The sequence below is a fragment of the Podarcis vaucheri genome (assembly GCF_965113315.1).
Source record: "Podarcis vaucheri genome assembly, chromosome: 8".
NCBI classification, from domain to species: domain Eukaryota; kingdom Metazoa; phylum Chordata; class Lepidosauria; order Squamata; family Lacertidae; genus Podarcis; species Podarcis vaucheri.
In genome coordinates, this window is record NC_138766.1 from 76,016,363 (window position 1) to 76,038,007 (window position 21,645).

Genomic DNA, 21,645 nt, shown 5'->3' on the forward strand with positions numbered 1-21,645 from the left:
ATGTTTTCAATTAATCTCACACCTGTTGAGAATAAATTCAAATTAAATCGACAACTGTTTTCCATAAAACCTGGGCACTCTGTTTTGATGGGAAGCCCATCACCTACCTAAAGAATTGCCCAAACTTCTAATTATGTAGGGCTGCTCAATAACTTAACTAGAATATGACATCAGTGAACCAAATCCAATGTCACACTGGTTTCTCAAGTTCTGAGCAACCCATGTTAACTTTCCCTTACAGCACTATTCATTTAAAAGTCTTAGCAAATTTGGGCCATTTGCAGGTGTTACAAAAGCTATTCCAGAATAATTAATTTGCAATAAAATGCTGGTGAATTTTCATCAATAGGTTTTTTTTTTAGAAATTCAAACTGATGCAGAAATGAATTTAAGACTGGAAAAAAATGAGAAACTAAGAGAAACCAAAACTTATCAATGTGTTCTTTTTCATTAGCACCCTATATATGGGTGCCATGTTAATCCATACAGCTGTTGATACACAACAGATATACACATAAAGAAGAAAAATGTATGAAATGTGTGTTCATGCAAGCATGCACATACACAAAATAAACAAGTCTGATGCTACAAGATAACCTTAGATACTAAGAAAAGCAAAAGCTACTTACTTTCATAGTGGATTTTGAATCCATTGTTAGAACGACTGTTGTCTGTTGTAAACAGAAGGTAAATGAAATTGGTACTACTGAACAGAAATTGGGGGACCTGTGTACCATTATAAGATCCTAGAAGTGGTGAGAGAAGATTTGGTCCATCGTGCACTTCCAGAACATCGTAATTGAGTTCTGTCTGGAATCTATGTTGGAGAAACACACATAAGATAGACGTAAAATATACCCAAAGATCATACAAACAAAACACTGTTAAAATTGATATGCTACATATAATATTTAGATGAAGCATGCATTTTGTAATCAAATCCTTATTCAAATTAAACTCCCTAAGTGCAAAGAATGTGTGAACCTTGTCCTTTTATTTCCATTGAGTTTTATGATGTTCCATCACACTGTGTCAGTTATCCATAGTAACTCTGGAGGTGACTCAGATATCAAAGACACCAACCTTTTTGCACATATGCATCTCTAAATGCCCTGACAAAGGGACTTCTCAGTTTAACTTCTATACTGACAGGGCTCAGTTGTCAGTTTTACTGCTGAAGAAGAAGAAGAAGAAGAGTTTGGATTTGATATCCCGCCTTTCACTCCCCTTCAGGAGTCTCAAAGCGGCTAACAATCTCCTTTTCCCTTCCTCCCCCACAACAAACACTCTGTGAGGTGAGTGGGGCTGAGAGACTTCAAAGAAGTGTGACTGGCCCAAGGTCACCCAGCAGCTGCATGTGGAGGAGCGGAGACGCGAACCCGGTTACCCAGATTACGTGACTACTTACGTGCTGCTCTTTACAACTATCACAGCAGAGAATGAATAATGCACAAAGCCTTGGGGAGAGGGGAACTAACAATATTCCTCCCCAATTTATGAAGCACCCCATCAGATCCTTTAGTTCAGCTCCTTGTCACTTTCACTTCTACTGTGAATGGGCTTTTCTGAACTTTTTTTTAGAGGGGTGTGTACAGGAAAGGAACATGTCGGTTCTACCACTGCTCTCTGAGCAAAGGGCTTTCTACATTTCCAAAGTTGTTCAATATGTTAAACCAGGAAAAGATGTATTTATGATTAGTTATTTATTTACAGATATATCATATCCTCAGTGATGAAGCAAATGGCCCCTCTTTAAATTGTATCTGAATATACAAATTGCTAATTTGCTATTTCTTACAGCTGTGTCCTCAATAGTTGTATCATTGTCTCTACCCATGATATTGCAAGGACATTAACTATGCAAAATCATATTTTATTACACTGATCTCCCATAGCTCATATAAGGTTTTGCAACCTGTGGTTCCTCTGCTAAGCCTGGTCCCCTGAAGAGCTTTTCTTGTACAGTTGCCAAAGCAGAAGCAAGCAGCATACAAAAGTTAGCCCTAAATTTTTAAAATGTGCACCAAATACTTGCATTTTTCAATCCATCCTCATTTAAGTGACAATAGAAACTTAGCACATCTTTAATGCTGCAATCCTTGCACTATTTGCTCACTTCTACTTCCATTAATACTACCAGAACTGGCATAAAATGATTTATTTATTTTTGTTATGAAGATATAGAGAAGCATCTTGGTAAATACCCATGTTTGAACAGTCATTGTTTCAGTCAAAGCACAATATACAGTAACCTTATGACTTTTGTATTGGATCACTTACAAAATAAACCTGAAAGAAATATTAATTCAAGTTCCTGAAGGAAGGGGGAAAGTGGCAAGGCATATATTCAAAGATGTCACTTCCATTAGAAATAATTTATTTTTCAAAAAGGCATTCTGTTCATGGAAATCCTTCTTATTTTCCTATGTTTTAGATCTTGGAAAACATCTGATTCATGATCAAAACCACTGATCATAATAATGTAGCCCAAAGCTCACAATTCTAAAGATTCTGTATTAATTAACACTATAAAGTCTTGATAAAACAATCCCTTCTGACCACTCATTTATTATGTTCAAAAGCATGATTGAGTTTTACTTGGTTTCAAAAGCAAAAGATTGAACACTGATCATAAATTTACAGGAAACTAGAGCAGCTTGCAAGTCCTAATGCAATTGTGTCTTGAACAACAGAATGGCGGGCTATTAATGGCTTTATTTTCAGAATGGAAAATGCTTTTTCCAGTTTAGAAACAAAACTTGGAACACAATAGGCTAACAAAAAGAAAAATGCACTTTGTGATAAAAGTGCAAACTTGTTATTTACCAAGTGATAATAATAATAATAATAATAATAATAATAATAATAATAATAATAATAATAATAATAATTTATTTATTTATACCCCGCCCATCTGGCTGGGTTTCCCCAGCCACTCTGGTTTCCCCAGTGATGCCCAAGTTAACAATGAGAAGCTTCTGTAATCTCAAAATTCAAAATGGTGGCTTATTTTGTAACTCCACAGGGTGTGGAGTATGGAAAAAAAAATGCACCATCTTGAATCCCTTGAGTCCAACTCGCTCATCTTTCTCTTTTTAAAAGACATGTAAGGGACACTAACCAGGCAGCAGTTAAAATAGCTTGTTTTTCTTAAACATGATTAAGCATTACTTCTAATGATTAAGAAGTGGCTACAAGTTATTATGTGAAACCATTCTTTAAAATAGATTTGCAAAGCATGGTTTGAATTTATTATAATTACACTATTATCTGCATTAGGAAAATGCAGTTTCTGAGGGTACAAAATCAATAATATATAAAATCATCAACAACAACATCATCCAAACTTTTGATTTCCAGGTGGAAGGCAGGTTTCTCCTAGTATCACCACACACAGAGCCTCTGGTGCAGAGCTTAACCATGGTTTCACTGTATAACTGGAAACACGGAGAAACTTTACATCCGCATTGGACCCACCTAGACATTGTTTTGAAATAACACTAAACCATAGCTTAGCATTATATGCATGGTCTTCCTTCCCAAGCTTTCCTCTTGGTCCTCTTGTGTGACCAGAGAGGATAAAAAACATCCATTTCCATTTGAAACCAGCCACAGCTTTTAGTGGTTTACAACACAGCCACAGTGTCAACCATATTTGCATGTTATTAAAAACTGTGCGGCAATATTTTAAGATGATACTGCATCTTTAGAAATCACCTGATTCCATCCATTTCCCACCTTCCCCCCAAACAAAGCAACATTTTAATTATTATTTTTCCACCAAAGGTCACTATCACTGCCATCAAATCAGCAAGGTTTTATCTATCTGAAAGCAAGCTCAGAAGTCTTCCCTCCCCAGCCCCCTGGGGTGGGAAAGACATAGGAATACTTGTGTTTGTTCAGTAAAAGGCATACCATTGTATATTTCTTCTTTCTGGAAGGAATACAACACTACTACAGAAGAATAACATACTTTTCATGTTTCACTCATATTACCACTCTGCATTACAACTCTGCATATAAAAATATATGTTGTTCACATTAAATTAGTGGTCCAGTCAATGCAGTTGCTTTAAATGGGGGGCAGCCTCCTCAACATATGTCAGATTTATTTATTTTTACAAAAACAGAATGTACTTCCATTATACAAAATAAGCACATATTGATGCAGAAAAACCCATCCAGTTTCACAAAAATGCAATATAAGAAGCGATCCTGAGATAAAGGGTTTGCACAAGTTTCTTGTTCTGTACTTTGAGGAACAGTTCACATCCGATGCAGATTCATTCCTACTGTATAACACAGTGTCATGCTGTTCTGAACTTCTTAAGCAGAAACCATTTATCAAAGGAAATAACTACATGAACAATGGGTGCTTCCCAAGCATATATACTCTCTCATATGTCCTAGCTGGACTGACAATTGGTTCCTTAGTCTTCCGATTAATGATTATATTTCGATTATGGTATACCATTCTTAAGTTTGAACAATCTTTTATCATCTTTGAGCAATTTTTATCATCTACATTGGCTCCCAGTTTCCGGGGTCAATTCAAAGTGTTGGTGCTGCCCTTTAAAGCCCTAAAAAGCCTTGGTCCAGTACACCTGAAGGAGTGTCTCCACCACCATCGTTCTGCCCGCACACTGAGGTCCACCGCCAAGGGCCTTCTGGTGGTTCACTTGCTGCGAGAAGCCAAGTTACAGAAAACCAGGCAGAGGGCTTTCTCAGTAGTGGCACCTGCCCTGTGGAATGCCCTCCCACCAGTTGTCAAAGAAAAAACTACCAGACTTTTAGAAGACGTCTGTAGGCAGCCCTATTTAGGGAAGCTTTTAATGTTTAATAGACTATTGTATTTTAATATTTTGTTGGAAACTACCCAGAGTGGCTGGGGAAACCCAGCCAGATGAGTGGGGTATAAATATTCTTATTCTTATTCTTATTCTCTTTAAGGCATTATGCTAAGTAAATGCCAGTGTGTCATAACAAACAAGCAAAGAACACAAGAAAAGCTTGGCTAGGTGAGACCAAAGGCTGATGTAGTTCAGCCTCCATAAGGGCAATAACCTTCTTCCCTCTGTTGTTTCCCCATCAACTGGCATTTAGAGTCATGTTGCCTCCTATCCTGAAGACATCATAGGGTCATGGCTTTGCACAATAGATTTTCAGAGCTGTTTAAGCGGCGATCATCACAACTTCTTGTGCAAGCGAAACCCACAGTTAAACTAAGTGCCCTCCAAAGAAGACCTTCCCTTTCTCTGTCCTGAATCTCCTACAGTTAGGTTCACCAGATGGCTCATGCTCTAGTATTATGAGAGAGAAAAGCTTAATTCTATCCACTTTCACCACATCATGCATAATATGATGTCTTATTTACTGTTTCCACCCTAAACACCTTTGAAGCGCAGCAACAAAAAAACCAAATGAAAGCAAGTATGGTTGCATCACTGTAGCGGTCCCTGCTAAGTGTGTGTAGAGGATTGAAATCTGTACCTAGTTTACAGACCGCTGAGAGAGAATGACTTGTTTTTGCTAATCTAACTGTGGTAAATTACTAAATGGTTCAGGATTAAAATGTGAACCCTTTCCCGGAAACAAACAAATCAATGAACAACATAGCTAAAATGATAGGATCAGATTCAACTAATGAGTCTCACTAATGGAAGTCTCCACAGGGACTTCCACTAATACCTGCACAAGGACTTCCACTAATACGGTTGGGCTTTCTGCACTCTTCTCTCCCATAGTGCTGCTGACAGAAACCCAAATTGGCTCTGGTTCAGTCAGGAGAAGCCCCAGAACAACAAAAGGATAGGGAGGGTTATTCCATCTGGCAAGCTGAAATGCTTGAGTTGATGGAATGATTGGCCCAGCACTACACTGAATTCCTCCCAGAATAATCAATCAAGGGATGGGCAGAGACAAGAAGTTTACTACAGACATTACCACACATCTGTCTGGTAGGATTATGCTTACTACTTGGCAGGACTACATAAATAACCCATTCACAAAGTGGTTACAACCAAATCGTTAACACCTGGTAATTGTTTGAGTGCAATTTGTGAAATTTGTGTGGGAGCTAACTATTCACTAATTATAGAGAAATATAAGGCCCATTTTATTTTTTTCCTCATGAGTAGGCAATATTCATTATCCAAGCAAAAGGGAAATATCTGAAGGAAGTCAAGCTATATGCATATTTGAAATATAAAGTGTTATTTCTGGGAAATAACTTAAATTAACGATATGATGTGCAAGGTCTAAGCTCATTAGTGTGGTGCAGTACTTAGCAACGAGATGATTAACTGCTTGCATTTATGCTGTAACAATTAGTCTTCAACATCACATTAAGATAAAAAGTGCTAATTCTTTTTTCTCACTGCTATTGTTTCCGATCAGACTCTAAGAGGGTTTGCAACATTCAACAGATCTAGTCACTGCTGTTGCTGACATACCAGAGGGAATAAGCATGACCTGGACCTGCAGAGTTTACAAATCTCATTGAGGTTTTGCTCCATGAGCCCTCATTTTGAATGATAGATCTGAAAGAGAATCAGAAATGTGATTCATGCCACCCAAAAGGAGGTTCTGCAAGCTCTACAAACTAATGAAAATGCAAATCAGCTCTTACTTAGCAAGCTTTCAGAGCTCAGCTAATCTGGATAATTCAGCCAATTACTTAACATCAGAGACAGTGATAGGCCTACAATAGTTTAGAGCCACTTAATACTAAACAGATTAACAAAACAGCTGCCTTAACTGAGTTTCTGGCAGGAGTGGCAGTGTTTGAGAACTGGAGTCTCTAAAGGAAATGATTGGTGTGGAAAATTATTGAGAACATGTTTCCCCAATCTAGTACCCTCCAGATGTCTTGGGCTATGACTCCTATCATCTCTGGGCACTGACAGTGCTGGCTGGGGCTGGTGGAGTTATATTTTGAAACATCTAGAGAGAACCAGGTTAAGGAAGGCTGATCAAGAAGGACCTGTGCTTGAGTAGCTAAACCTGTACTGTCAGCTCTGCCTCTTTCTTGTAGAAGGAGGCAGATGAGAAGGAGGCTTTCTTGTGGATGAGTTAAGAGCTACCAGGAACCAATAAGCTACCATTTAAAACCCTACATGTTAGACACATTATGGGACTCTATTCAAATCATAAAACTGAAATTAAATGGTGGGACCATTCATAGGTAGTACAGAAATATTGTTGTTCAGATGTATAGGTCGTATTATATTGGGAGGTCCAAACATTGATTCAGTAAGGGTCTCTTCACATACAATACCGACAAACCACAATTTGTGTGGATTTATTCATTCTGAGAGTTCTCTGTTGGACATATTGTGCTCTCCTCAAAGTTATGGGCTAGAACTTTGTACTTACATATTATTATTATTATTATTATTATTATTATTATTATTATTATTATTTACAGAATTTAAATAAAATTAAGTAAATAAATAAATATAGAAGTTCCCTCAGTTAATTCCTGCAGGCTCACAAAGTATAGGCACTATGCAAGAGAAAAATGTGTACTAAGGACAGAATATAAAAAGTTGGTGCATATTTTATAAAGCATGGATTGGATCAAGACTTCGTTGAACTTTGTTTCCATTGAAAGAAATGAGAAACGGCAAGTCTCGCTGATAAAGAGAATTCTAAGAGAACTGAAAAAGAACACAGGTGAGAAATATTAAGAAGACAAAAAGAAAGAGAACCATAGCTCAGTGGAAAAAGTCCTGCTTTGCATGGGGAGATTCAAGCTTTCGAATCTCCAGTTATGGCTGTAGAGTCACCGCTAGTCAATAGACAGTACAGAATCAGATTGTTCAGTTTCCTGACTTGGTATAAGGCTGCTTCCTTTGTTCCTAATAACAGAGACAGATAAACACACCCCAGTCTAAAAACAAGTTATCCATATAATCAGCCTCAGCTTCCATTAAGTAGAGTTCTGAAGATGAAAATGGGGACCCCTTTGACACTGCTTTGCAACATACTGTATTGCACTGGCAACTGATATAGTCCTAGTTACAGATTCCTCCTTTTACTTGAAGGTGACCAGTGTAGCTGCAGGTGGATTTAGGAGCTAGCTGATGACAGCTGCCAGCTAGACATCGCAACCAAGCAGTCTTTCAAATACACTAAAATGATTCTTGGGATGTTGCTGCCAAAATGGTTCCAGGCTCAATTTAAAGTGTTGGTTTAAGCGTCTAACGCCTCAAACGGCTGGGGGCTTGGTTATCTCATGAACCAGCTGCTCACATACCAGCCGGCCTGCCAGTTAGGGAAAATCAGCAACTAAGGCTCTGATTGTGGTCCTGCCCTTAACTGTGGCACTAAGATTCCTTGATGACACTGAGATTATGACATCCCTTCCCCTTGGAGGCCTTGTGGGTTCCTTCTATTTTTAGCTTTTCAGACATCTATTAAATGCTCCTTAGCAGGCCCGTGCGAAGCTTGTCAGAGGCCTGACTTGGGAGTCTCGTTAGAATAAAGTTATAAACAAAATTTTAAAAAGCAGGCGGTCCCTAGCAGGGACCTCTAGCCAGCTTTGCCTTCTGAGATCCAGGGCAAGTACAGCTGGCTGCCACACTTCCTACATATGCCTGCTCTTTAATTTCAGGGTAGTTTTCTTTTTTGAAGTTGCTTCCACCCCACATTTGCTGTCACATTCTGTGCTTGGCTTTTAATTTTACATTGCATTCTCTAAATCAGATCTGTGGAAATCCAGACTAGCAAATGGAACCATCTTCACTTGGAAGCACATCCTTGGGCCCCTTCTGTGCTTTGATGTCCACAGGATTGTGTAACCCTGCTGTTTTGTTGAGGGGGGGGGGGTTCAATGAGGTACATTACTAAAGAATTAATAAAGAAGAAGAAGAACTCCACAAGCTGGTGTATTATTCAGAGACATATTGTTCCTCTTCCAGCTTGAAATATATTATTTTTAAAAACCATTGTTTTCTCCTTATGAAGTAATTATGCAAGCATGTCTTAAAAGTTAGGCAGATCAATAATTTACAAGTTTCACATTCTTGATTCCTTAATGCAGCTCTATTTATTCATTTCATTGCCCTGCTTCTCCACAGCTGTGATCTCATTCTCAAAAATGAATGCCTCTTGCCGAAGGGGCCCATAGATTACCAGCATTTTAGAATTAACATAATTAAAACCAACACATTTTAAAATGTGCAAGGAACCCTGCTCAGGGAACAATCAGAGCAGAGAGGCCACAGATTCATCCGATGGCACAGTAGAGGCCGTATTAGTGGACATCAGACATAATCCATTCATAACAGTGCTCAGCTAAAAGTCTCTCAAAGGAAAAATTCTGATTGTTTTATCACCCCCCCCCCAAATAAGGCTATGTGAGGACACCCAGAGCTTACAGGGTTAACAGATCGGGAAATTACATCCTGTCACTGGGGGGGTGTTCACGTCTTTGTTTTGTGAACATTTACTTTCTGTTTTGCTGCACAGGAGAAGCATCATACCGTCGCTCTCTCCTGGCTGATTTGTTAAACGCTTCTTAGAATAGAGAAGCTGCTACACGTGTGTTTTACTCCGTGGCTGAGATTCTTCCACACAGGCACACACTGCGCAAGTTACTCTGCTGTAGCTGGGAGAAGCAGGTTGAAGCACGGAAGCGGGCTGGACGCCACAACAGTCCCGCTGGTCGCAGCCTTAATGGATGCTCAATGGAACAGGCTACTACACAGAATGGTCCCCAAATATTCCCTGGCAATTTTTGTATGTGGCAGCCACCATCTCACTACCCTCCCTTCCAATGCCTCTTCCACGCCCCACATGCACACACAATGCCCTGTAACTTACTATGCTGGGTACAGAACATTGCTGAGGATGCAAACGGTGGCCAGAATGATGAGCCGGCTGTAACTGATGCCTCAATAAGCATGGCAATTGGTCAGTGACTATGGGAGTTTTAACCTGAAATATCTATGATGGGAAAGGCTGCTCTATCACTATGGTTCTGGGACATGTGGTAGTGGTGGGAAAACTGAAACCAAAAGCTGGTGAAGCCTGCTGATAATACTAGTAATACTCTACAACCAACAGAAGCAACAGCGTGAAATGGGCTTACATTCCAATACCCCTCAAAGATTCAAGAGACTCTCAATTAAACAAAAGCAAGGGGGGAAATAGTGCGTGCCAAATGAAGGTTAGTTTTGTATCTATATGACAGTGGAAACAAATATCTCCAGTTTATCAGTAAAAAGTGGAAATATAAGGAGAAAAAGCTTTTGTCAAGACCTTTCAAATGTAATTTTGATAGAGTGTCCTGGTTCAGCTTCAATCACCCACTCACAATTCAAGGAGTCTTTATAATACCCAGGCCAGCCTGGAGAAAGGATAACTCCACTGGGAGAAGAAAAATGCCCACCACAGGGAGCTGAAAAGAAGAAAACAAAGACTTGTATTTGCTGTCAGGCTGAAATTGCCGCAGTTTTCACACAGTATTCAAAAATAAAGGATACAACAAATGTGTTTGCACGTCAGTGTATAAAATAGCCCTGTGGCTGTAGGAATATTGGTGGTCCATATATGGAGCTTTCACAAAACACAGGCTAAAACACTGAAATAACAGATCTATCTGTGCAGCATACAGCCTTAGAGGCTGACCTGTGGACCAATAAGTCCTCTGTTCAAATTTCACCTCTTCTGTTAACCCACTAGATAGACTGAGGACCACACTACATCTTAGATAATGTATAACAGTGATTAAAAGTGACTTCAGGAGGCGGCAAATGAGAGAAATGAAATGGGAGGGGAGGGAGGGAGAAAGACTTAACCTTTTCCTGACCTGCTTCACCCATTCTAGAGTGATGGACACCAACCTGGATGGCTTTAAAATAGGACTGGACAAATTCATAGAGAAGCTATCAATGGTTACTAGTCATGATGGATATGCTCTGCCATTGTGGTCAGAAGCACCAATGCTTCTGAATATCAGTGGCTGGAAGCCACGAGAAGGGAGAGGATTTTTGTACTCAAATTCTGCTTGCTGATTTCCCACAGGCATCTGTTTGTGCTTTATCATGTATTTTGTGTTGGCATTTTGTAGTTTTGTGTTGTGAATTGCCCTGTGATCCTTGGATATACATTTAATTCATCACCATCATCACCACCACCACCATCATCATTGGCTACTGTGAAAACAGGATGCTGGATTAGAGGGGTCATGGAGCTGGATCCAGCAGCCTTTTCTTGTTTGCATCCCATTTATCTGCTCCGAAATAGCCCTCTGTCCTGGCTTTTCCATTATGGTATTCAAACTGCATGTTTGTGAAAGCAAACACATTTTAAATGCTGCAGAGATAGGAGGCCATTTGTAAGTAGTGGTTTTGAAAAGGGAAGAATTAGTTCATGGGAAGGTTAATTCTTTCTCCTACTTACTCCATCCAAGTTTTCAGTCTCCCTCTCCTGAAGTGGCTTTCATATTCCAAAAGGAGCAATGAGCTATCATTATACATAAGTAACGTGCAGTTTGGCCCTCAAATAAACCATTATCTTCCAGCCTCAATGCCTTTCTTCAATACAGAGATTGTGATAATGATCTGCTTTGACAGGTCATTATGAAGACTGCTGAGATAATGTACCGGTATCTAAACTATCTATGAAATGTGTTTCATGGCCCTAGCTTGTGTTAATGCCCCTGAAGTGCCATCAGAGACGTAGCAGTTAAGGCCTAGGTGAAATTTGTGCCACATACATGGTAAATTTGGTCCATTTATGAACAAGTACAGGTAAATATGTGTCCTTGTAGAAAGAACTCTGTAACACAGAGCTGAAGTTAAATGGATTATTTCCGCTGACTGCATCAGAATTTCTCAATATTCTCAAGGACTGTAATGTCCAGAAATGTCATAAAATAATTGGAAATAGCTCTATGTAGGATGGACACTTGTGCGACACCAAAAGAGAAGGAATGCATTACCCTAAAGAGAGAAGGGATAAAAGCTACTACTAAGAACACAGTCTGATTAATGACATGTGTTCTTAATCCAGATTATGCCTCAAAAGAGCATTTTGAGAAGGGGGCTAAGCATGATTAGCTATTGATAATACTTGCCTTCAAAACTATATAAAATAAAATAAGGGGTACAATTGTTGGCATGCTCCAACTATTGGAATCAATATTTTTAACTAGCACCACCACCCTAAAAAGTAAAATATCAAGGTGGTAAAATATCAAGATGACAAAGATGTTGAAATATCAATATTATATCACCAATATTTTAGATTTTTTTCTGACAAAGCAAATGTAATGTTTTTCCACACATTTCTTAAAAAACCCTATAATAACATTTACCTGTTATGATAGACAACTGAAAGTCAGTTCACTTGGAAAAATTTCTAACCCACAAGGAATGCTATCATATGAAAATGTCCATCATGCATTAAGCTTCTTGCACAATGAATGCCTGTAAGCCACACATACTATGATTGTAGCACTGAGTGGACTTGAAAAATGTTGCTACAATTGACAACAAAGTATTACAAGACAAAAAACTCTTAGCATAAACATTAAATATCTATATACCTGAAGGATGCCATCTAATGATGTAAACTGTATTTTAAATAAATAGGAGCAAGGGAGAATCAAGTACGGTAGACATAACTGAGACAAACACACATAACATATAGACCAGGCATCTCCAAACTCGGCCCTCCAGATGTTTTGGGACTACAACTCCCATCATCCCTGACCACTGGTCCTGTTAGCTAGGGATGATGGGAGTTGTAGTCCCAAAACATCTGGAGGGCCGAGTCTGGGGATGCCTGATATAGACCATCAACTCAACATATACATAATTAATTATAAATATATGATAAAACTAAACTGACTCAATCAAGATATCCATCCTACCTCCGCACTTAGGGATAGGTCCACTCCACATAACTTTCCCGTCCAGCAATACACAAGTGATTGTTTCAGTTCCTTGGGTTTTAATAAAGCCTTCTTCACAAATGACAGAAATTGAACTTCCCAATTGAAAGTTGTCACCAAAGCGCCGTGCATTGATTGGAATACCAGGATCCGGACACTCATTGTGTCCAAAGGCTTTGAATAGAAACAAAGAGGAAAGGGGTAACATATAAGCCTTTCAGATTTCCAGATACATTAGGATGTCCTATTCAGCTCAGACTTTACATGTTCCACTGAACTCCCCCTCCCCAGTTCCCAGATTAAGGAAAATCCTTTTGGAATGATAATTATATCTCTTTGGAATGATAATTATATGTGCCTTTTATAGGTGTTTCAAAGGAATTTACAAATACAAGGTAAGGACAGCTCAAAATGGTTTTCAAAACAGTATAAAATAACAACTAGAGATCAGTTTAAAAACAATTCAAAATGAAAACCTTTTTATCCAGATGGAAATTGTCTTAACAAAAATGTTTCCAATTGCTTCTGGAAACTACCAATAGTGGGCACCTGTCATATCAAAAGTATGGAGTAACTGGAACATATGGCAAACCCTAAGCATGGCAACTATAGAAAGGAAATATTTTGCATTTCTGCATCATCAAATAAAAATGATATAGAATTAATTTAGAATGATCCTGAGCATATCTAAGTCTCCCTCCTCGTTCTTTCCAGTGAGAGGGAAAATACGATTTTTTAAAAAAGAAATGGAACACAAAAATTGTGTTGCCACCTTAACTTCTGCCCTGTTAGTCTTTGGATATGGCAGTAAAACTGAAGGCAGTTCAGATAGAAACATATATGTAGTGTATATATCATTAACTTTGTATGACTCATTATTCCTATAATTGTAGGTTAGCATTTCGTGACAGTACATTGTGGTTCGAAACACATCCTTTTGATTACTGAAAGAGAGTTCAGTAAATGTCCTCCATTAACATTTTTTTTCCTGCTCCTCTGTGCTCAGATTCATATGATGGAGCACATAATAGAGAAAGTCACTCGCTGATAAAGTCAAGAGGCTTGCAGGCAGTAACAAGCTGTTGAAAAAATCTGTCTTTGCTAGAGTTCATCCTTTTTTAAACTAGTGACTATTCCTGTTTCTCAAAAAAATGCACCATCTTCACCTCTCTTGAGAAGGAAAGAAAGAAAACAATGGTGGGCAGCTTAAGAAAGCTTTTGCAATTGTCTTCAGCCTTTGACAATTCAAAGTGTCTCTTAGAAAAGTCAGACCACTAGCAAGATAAGGATTTTAATAGGAAATTTTCCGTAGACAGAAGAGGCACACGGGAGGGACTACATTGTATGCCATTGTCCACATACTCTGATTCTTCTGGCGCCAAGGCAAAGACATTAATAAACTAAAGTAATGTAAAGTTGTCTCCGGACAGCGCTGGCCCCCGGCCTATAGATGTGAGATGGGCGCACAAACCCCAGAGTCTGTCAAGACTGGCCCGTTCGGGCAGGGGTACCTTTACCTTTACCTAATGTAAAGTTATTCTTGCATTGGAGAAACAATGTGAGAAAAGTAACCATCACCACACAAAAATGGCAACAATGTAGACTATGCAAAAAGTACAAATAAATACATATTAATGTATCAACTGACTACTGAGTAAAAAGTATGGTTAGATTTGTTTTTTTATGTGGATGCATAGGAGACTACATTTGTGAAACATAGAATTCAGAAAACAAAGGTCCATGAGCTGAGTTTTGTTCACTGAATGGAATATTTAATATTTATTTATAAGAGTTATATACCACCTAATAACCAAGACTCTCTGGACTGTTTACAGCTAAAAAAAAAATACAAAAGAAGAAAAATACAAACATGAAGTCTGAAACAGAATAAACTTAGCAATCACTGAAAACCGCAATAAAAATAATTACAGGAGACATCATTAATGGATAGACTTTAAAAAAGCAGTAAAGTATTTTAAAATGGAAAAGCCTAGAAAATTATTAAAAATAAAAAAAGTCTTGACCCAGTACCAAAATGCCCACAATATCAGACTGTCAGTTTGCATTTCTTAGTACTGAACGTATTGATCTGGTGTGTAGAGATCTTTCCTATTCTACTTAATTCAAGAGGGTTCTGGAAGCTTCTCTGTGTGAAAGAAACAAGCAGAAGGTTCATGATGTTTGGGTTATTCCTTCAGAGAAGTTGAGCATAGCTGGTTTAAACTGGTTCTGTTATCTCTTTCAGTCAAGGTCATGCTGACTAAAATAGTAGGACCAGAAGGAGCCTGGCCTTCACACTTTCTCTTTCTGTCTCTTTTCTGTCTGGTGTAGTGTTCTGTACGTAGTATGCCTAGTGTTAAGGTTTAGATTTATTACAAGTTATTGTAAGTTTAAGTTAAGTCTGCTGCAACTGGATTTCTTATGGATAGTGCCAATCCTGAATGTATTGGATTTGTGACCATTATGCTCATTTGCCTTCAGTAGCAGTAAAGCTTTGCTGGATGAAATACAATTGCCTCTGGTCTATTTTGGGGGGATCCTGAAAGTTGTTACTCTGCATTGAAATCTACTCTGGATCAATATTGAGTAGAACAGGGGTAGGCAAACTAAGGCCTGGGGGCCGGATCCGGCCCAATAGCCTTCTCAATCCAGCCCGCGGGCGGTCCGGGAATCAGCGTGTTTTTACATGAGTAGAATGTGTGCTTTTATTTAAAATGCATCTCTGGGTTATTTTGGGGGCATGGGAATTTGTTCATATTTTTTTTCAAAATATAGTCCGGCCCACCACATGTTCTGAGGCACGGTGGACTGGCCCATGGTGAAAAAGGTTGCTGATCCCTAGAGTAGACTTTCCGTGACACAGACAAGCCTATCTGGGGTGGGGTGTTGGGGGGGGGATTGCACTAAAAAGGATGCCACCACTGAAAAAGTCCCCTCCCCAGCAGCCACTTGCTGTACCACATTTGACAAAGTGAGTTCTCTGGTCTCACATCATCCCACAGCTCCCTGCATATAAGCACACTGTTCTGCTCTGGAGCATGGGAGCATGAGAAGTAGTGTAAACAGCTGATGAGAAAGGTCTAACTGGCAAAAAAAAAAGTTGCCTTGCCCGACTCCATTTGTGTAGACTCCATTGGATTTAAGCTCTTCTGTGAACAGGAGGACACTGCTGAAATCAAGACAGTGTATTTAAAGAAATATAAATTATTCTGGGTCAGTGTATGTGTGCACTGTTGGCTCTCTGCAAATTCAGCACAGAAATAAAGGTCATTATATAATCATATTGTATGTCTTCAATCAGGAGCACTGTTGCTTAGGATAAACCAAGGCCACACTGTTCCTCATCGTGATCCAGTCACAGTACCATCGGTACATATATACTCCATTAACTAACATATAGACTGATACACCTTGTATTCTGTACTTTCTCTCCCTTTCATGAAAGCTGTGAATATAAATACAACTGAGTCTGCAATCCTGCATAATGCTTACTTGTACAAAAGAGAACTCACAACTAGACAAAACTGCAAAGGACCAGTCTGTTAATCTTCTAAAAAAAAATAATAATTTCAAATTCCAGAAGATTTTGCTGTATTTTTCAAAAGTAAACAGATTCAAAATATGTATAGATGCAAACTTCAATGAAACTTGAAAACAAAGATGGCCTACTGAAAATTAATTTATAAAGTGCCCTGGGAAGAGAAAAACTGTGTCTTAATTTGGGTCTACATTTAGAATCAGATAAACCTGGCAAAACGTGGGAAGCAAAAAGGAGGAGAATTACTAGCGGCAAACAAGCAGTTTTAAATTACAAGCTGCTATGACATACGTCACAGCTAATTTAACTTTAATGCTCTTCAATTACACTTTGACAACTTATTAGTGACAGTACTTGCCACCAGTGTCACTTATGCAAAGGAGTAAACCTATATTATAATTAATTGCTTAAGCTCAGTTAAAAAAACAAAAACCCCCACAGCTCAACAGTCATATATTCTTTCAGAAAGGCCAATATAAGCAGACAACTACCCTGTTTGCCATATTTACAAGGCGCTGAAACCTTAAAATACCAGCTTCATCAGGGACAGATGAAATATCATAACCCTGGAGGGAAAATAACACCCCAAACACTAAGCACTTAATAATCTTGTAGCAACTCTGTTTCATACAATAATCACATTACAAAGAAACAGAGCAGGAGAGCAAATGTAAATAATCAGGAAATATTCATTATATCCTTCACCCATAAACTTCATAAACTTATTTCTCTACAGAAAGATCTGGCTGAAGAGTGAAGTGAGGCAAGATCCTTGAGCAAACCTCTCCTTTCAAAGCACAAAAAACAAAGTGTGCAATCAGTTACTGGGTCAGAACACTGACAGTGTAGAAGAACAGGTTAAAAAATATTGGTTCAAGTATTTCTTTCCCCATACTTATGGAACTGTTTTTTTTTGCATCTGACTATTAATAGTTGTGGAAAAAAGCATCTAAATTCTTTTTTTTAAAAAAACCCATGTACCATAGAAATGGTTTGCATCCAAATTTTAATTGTGGATTAAAATGCTACTCACTGTTATATGTGATGTTGAATCCTCGACCTGACATGGAGTGGTCAGCTTGAAATTCCAGGCGCAAAATATGACTATTACTAGTGAGATGGGATGGCACTTCGGCCCCAGTAAATGTGCCCAGTATTGGAGAATCAGGAGAGTCGCCATCTTTAATTGCAAGGAAATCAAACTGAGATTCCAAGTCAAAGTCATTAAAAGAAAGATGAATTCGGCTCCCCGGGTCTGAGATGATTGTCCATATGCAGTTCAAATTATTTCCATATCCCTCTGGGTAGTCAGGAGAAAGGACAGTTCCCATTGGCGCCGTGAAATTAGAAAGGCAAGGAACTGTCAAAAGCCAGGAAAGAAATTAGAAAAAGATATATCAGAAGCTAGTTTAAACAGGCAGTTCCAAATCTACATCCCAATCTCATCCTTAAATTTCTGTTATCTGCTCATTTTCTCACTGGAAGAAGAAATGACCTTCATCATGAAAACAACAAAAAGTCCAGAAGGTTATGCGCTCACCAAGCCACACAGTTATTCCAAAGTGATTGAAGCTATAAAGGACAGTTTTCCCATAGCAGATCGATGCTACAGAAGCCTTTGCAATGAAAGAGACCCATTCAGAACTCCGGCTCATGTCTTGCTTAGCAATTAATTCTTTAAAATGCTGAGATAAACTTTACTTGGGAAGAGACGCAACAAGGCAATTTTTCCTTTTGATAATTCTGATGGATGCACATTTGGATGGCTGTTCTCCCGACCCACCCTGGTACACAAGCCACACTATTTCTCCCCCATTGGAATAGATTTTCAGGCACAAACCCCTTTCCACAGAAGGACAACTGTAGCTGCAAATTGATTATTTTATTTTCTACTATTTTTTCAATTTGTGGGGATATCTGCTAACAGCAGAAGCAAGAGGGAAATGGGGCAGTTATATTATACTGAAATCACAGCAGGTCTCATGAGTTATCCATGTCCAGCAGTCCTTAATCATTTGGTACTATTTATTTTCCCTTTTTGGGAACTGTTCAAATGAACAATTCCACACTGAGCACATTAATAGTCAAAAGCTCAATGTTGCCATGATAATTTGTAGCTTACAAATAAGTATAAGGAATGAAGTAGGACCAAAATAGTTTTCAGCTTTCCTTGTTGGCTCAGAAAATATTTCATACCTAATACTGCTATTTTACTAACCCTAATGTAATTTATAATCTTGGTTGAGTGATAATCTTGTGTTTATGTGTATTTTCTTACACACACACACACACACACACACACACACAAAAACTATGCACTATACAATGTATTGCATAAATGGTGAATTTAGCTCTGCATAATATTAATACTTGACAGCCAAAATATCTCTCTCTATGATTATGTATGTATTAAAAGATATTCATGTATAACTCATGGTATGGGGGAAGGATCTGTAAATAATTTAAATGCCCTTGATTGCAATTCAGCCACTACTATCTTTGTGAAATGCAACGGGCTTCTAAAAATTCCTATAAAATAGAACATAAGAAAGATAAAATGCAAATATAAAGTATGCTTCTTTTGTGTGAAATTACAAAATGGCACCATGAAAGCACCCAACAGCAGCCCCCATTCTGGATGAAGACAGGCAACATTTACTTTTATCGTTACAAAACTTCGCACTTACTTAGAATATAAATGGTAATAGCATTGGAAAAGTGTATATCATAATTAAAACAGGGTTTTTTAAAAATTAATATGTGCTGTGCTAAAATATTTGGAATAAATATGTTTATACTTACAAATGCAGATGGGTATGTTTGCTGACCACTGGTTATTTTCTTGACAAACAATAGATTTTTCTCCAATAAGTTCAAATCCAAACTGGCATTCAAACCTTAACACATCACGATTGGAAAATCCATCCCCTTCTCTAATGCCATATAATGGAGTTCCAGGATCCCCACAGCTTTCTTTTTCAATCTCTGTGGAAATAGCAGATAAACAATTTACTGCCCAAGAAGTAAATTAAATAGTCAATAGTCATTCCTCCAAAACTAAAATGGTGGTGGGAAGACTGTGAGGATATAAACTGAAAACTGATATATAAACTAAGAATTGCTAATGAAATCTCTGTCACTTCTAAATGGTACACAATCAAATATGGGAGAAATAAGTTTCAGTCTTTTATACAAAAAGTAAGATTTAGGCACTCCCAATTCCCAGTGTATTTTTATATACACAATTTTCAAACAATCGTTCATATGGAAAGTACTGCTGATTTCTGTTACATTAATTGAAGCATATTAAATATATAGATAGATATCAGTTTGATTTGGACAAGGTCAATTTCAAAAATCTCAGATTTTCAGTTCAAACAAAGTGCTAACACTGACTTCAAAATACGGTGTCAGGTTTCTCAAGACAAACCACATCACTATAGACTGTAACTGTCATGGGCTGTCTTTTCCCCCAAGCACATTCGATGAGTGAGTATGACTAGGCTATTAATAGTGATCTAAGAAAATATAAATTACCCTTGGCCAAAATATTGTTTAAAATATATTGCACTGTCACTTATTTATTACCCTGTTAATATTATGCACCATTGGTATACAACAGCCTTTGTAAACCTGGTGCGGTCCAAATGTTTTTGGACTGCAACTTCCATCAACCCAGATGGGAATTATACTCCAAAATATCTGGGGAGCACAATGTTGTCAAAGCCTGGCATAGAATATATGTCCAATGCATGACACCCCAATGTTTACTTCCTTGCAACAAACCAATGACTTTTGTTTGAGTGAGACTTGTTGAAGGATATTTAGTCAGCTTCATGTCTGAACAAAGAATTTAATTGCCTTCGCTGGAAAAAAAAAGGTCACTGAAACACTAAAAAACCAAGTCCGCATGATCATGTAAAGTTTATCAGATGAAAAAATGGTTACCAGGTATTGCTGCAGAATAAAGTTCTGTCTGTAAGTATGCATTAATATGGCCTGATAATAACCCAAATGGTTGTGATCCAATTTATGTTTAGAACAACAAAAACTAAATATATTCAGGGACCAGGAAGATTTCCAACAGTCACATTTCAAGCTGACAATGGGTTAAGCACCTTATCTGCCCTACGGAATCTCCTGGCAATTCTCTACTCCTAATATTCTCCTCCCAAAGCTGTTTTATCTTTAAATAAATTAATAAATAAATAAACCAAACAGCATCAGGAGCCTTTTGCATGCATTTGCATTTTAAACTTGTAGTTTGTGAGCCCCCTAAGCGTCTAAACTTCAATAATCGTTTGAAGCAGAAACCTTTGAATCAAAACAGTTTGAGATCTCACATTTTTCTCTTTCACTCCTCGTGATCTTCTTAAATCAAAGAACATTAAGTATTAGGAAATCTCTTCACATTACGCCATAAAGAAAAAAAGTTGTCAACTTTTCTTTTTCTTTCTCCGATAGAACCAGCTCCCTTTGAAACGTTGGGAAATTGCCCCGCAGTAGGTCAGAGAATAACTGATGTCTAATGTAACTCTCTTTCAAATTATTTATCTTTGGAAGATAGGAACATGGAAAGCTGCCTTATACTGAGCTGGACCACTGGCCCCAGGGCCAGACGAAGGGGTGTGTGGTGGGGGCGGATGGCCCCAGGTGTCTTCGCTGAGGGGGTGACATTTGGCACACCACCCACCTGCAACCCCCAAGCCTACCCTGAGCCATCAGGGGAAGGAGGGAGCGGAGCTGTGCCACTTTGCTGGCGGCATTTCCCCCTTTCCTCTTTGTTTTGACAACCGGGGAAGGCTTGGGAATCATGGACGGTCGATGCACTGAATGTCTGCTATCAGTGGCTCGCTCCCCCCCCCATGGGCGGCTCGCGTCGCCTCCAGCTGCAGGGTGCGTGCGCCGCTCCATGCACCCGAGCAACTATCCCGTGCCTGGGAGGCACCCTCTGTGCCCCGCCTCCCTCGGGAGCATGCCCCACCCCCTTTGGGACCATGCCCGTCCTGGGCAGCATGGGCATATGCCTCGCCATTGATTGGCCCATCTAGTTCAGTACTGTCTACACTGAATGGCAGCAAGTATCCAGGTATTTCAGGCAGGAAGCTATCTGAACCCTACCTGGAGATGCTGAGGAATGAATCTCGGACCTTCAACATGCAGAACTGATGCCCTACCACTGAGTCAAGGCTCCTCCTTCGTTTAA

The 21,645-nt window shown here is 38.8% G+C and overlaps 1 protein-coding gene across 4 annotated transcripts in view; it reads right to left on the minus strand.

Moving 5' to 3' along the window:
* Positions 1-21,645, minus strand: part of CSMD3 (CUB and Sushi multiple domains 3) — a 603,606-nt gene that overhangs the window by 206,680 nt on the left and 375,281 nt on the right. For all 4 annotated transcript variants that reach the window (XM_082235380.1, XM_082235382.1, XM_082235381.1 and 1 more), the window contains 5 exons: positions 19,242-19,424; positions 17,473-17,799; positions 12,881-13,075; positions 10,264-10,402; positions 630-817 (listed from right to left, as the gene is read on the minus strand). In XM_082235380.1, coding sequence (XP_082091506.1) covers positions 630-817; positions 10,264-10,402; positions 12,881-13,075; positions 17,473-17,799; positions 19,242-19,424 — 1,032 coding nt within the window. The remainder of the gene's footprint in view (positions 1-629; positions 818-10,263; positions 10,403-12,880; positions 13,076-17,472; positions 17,800-19,241; positions 19,425-21,645) is intronic.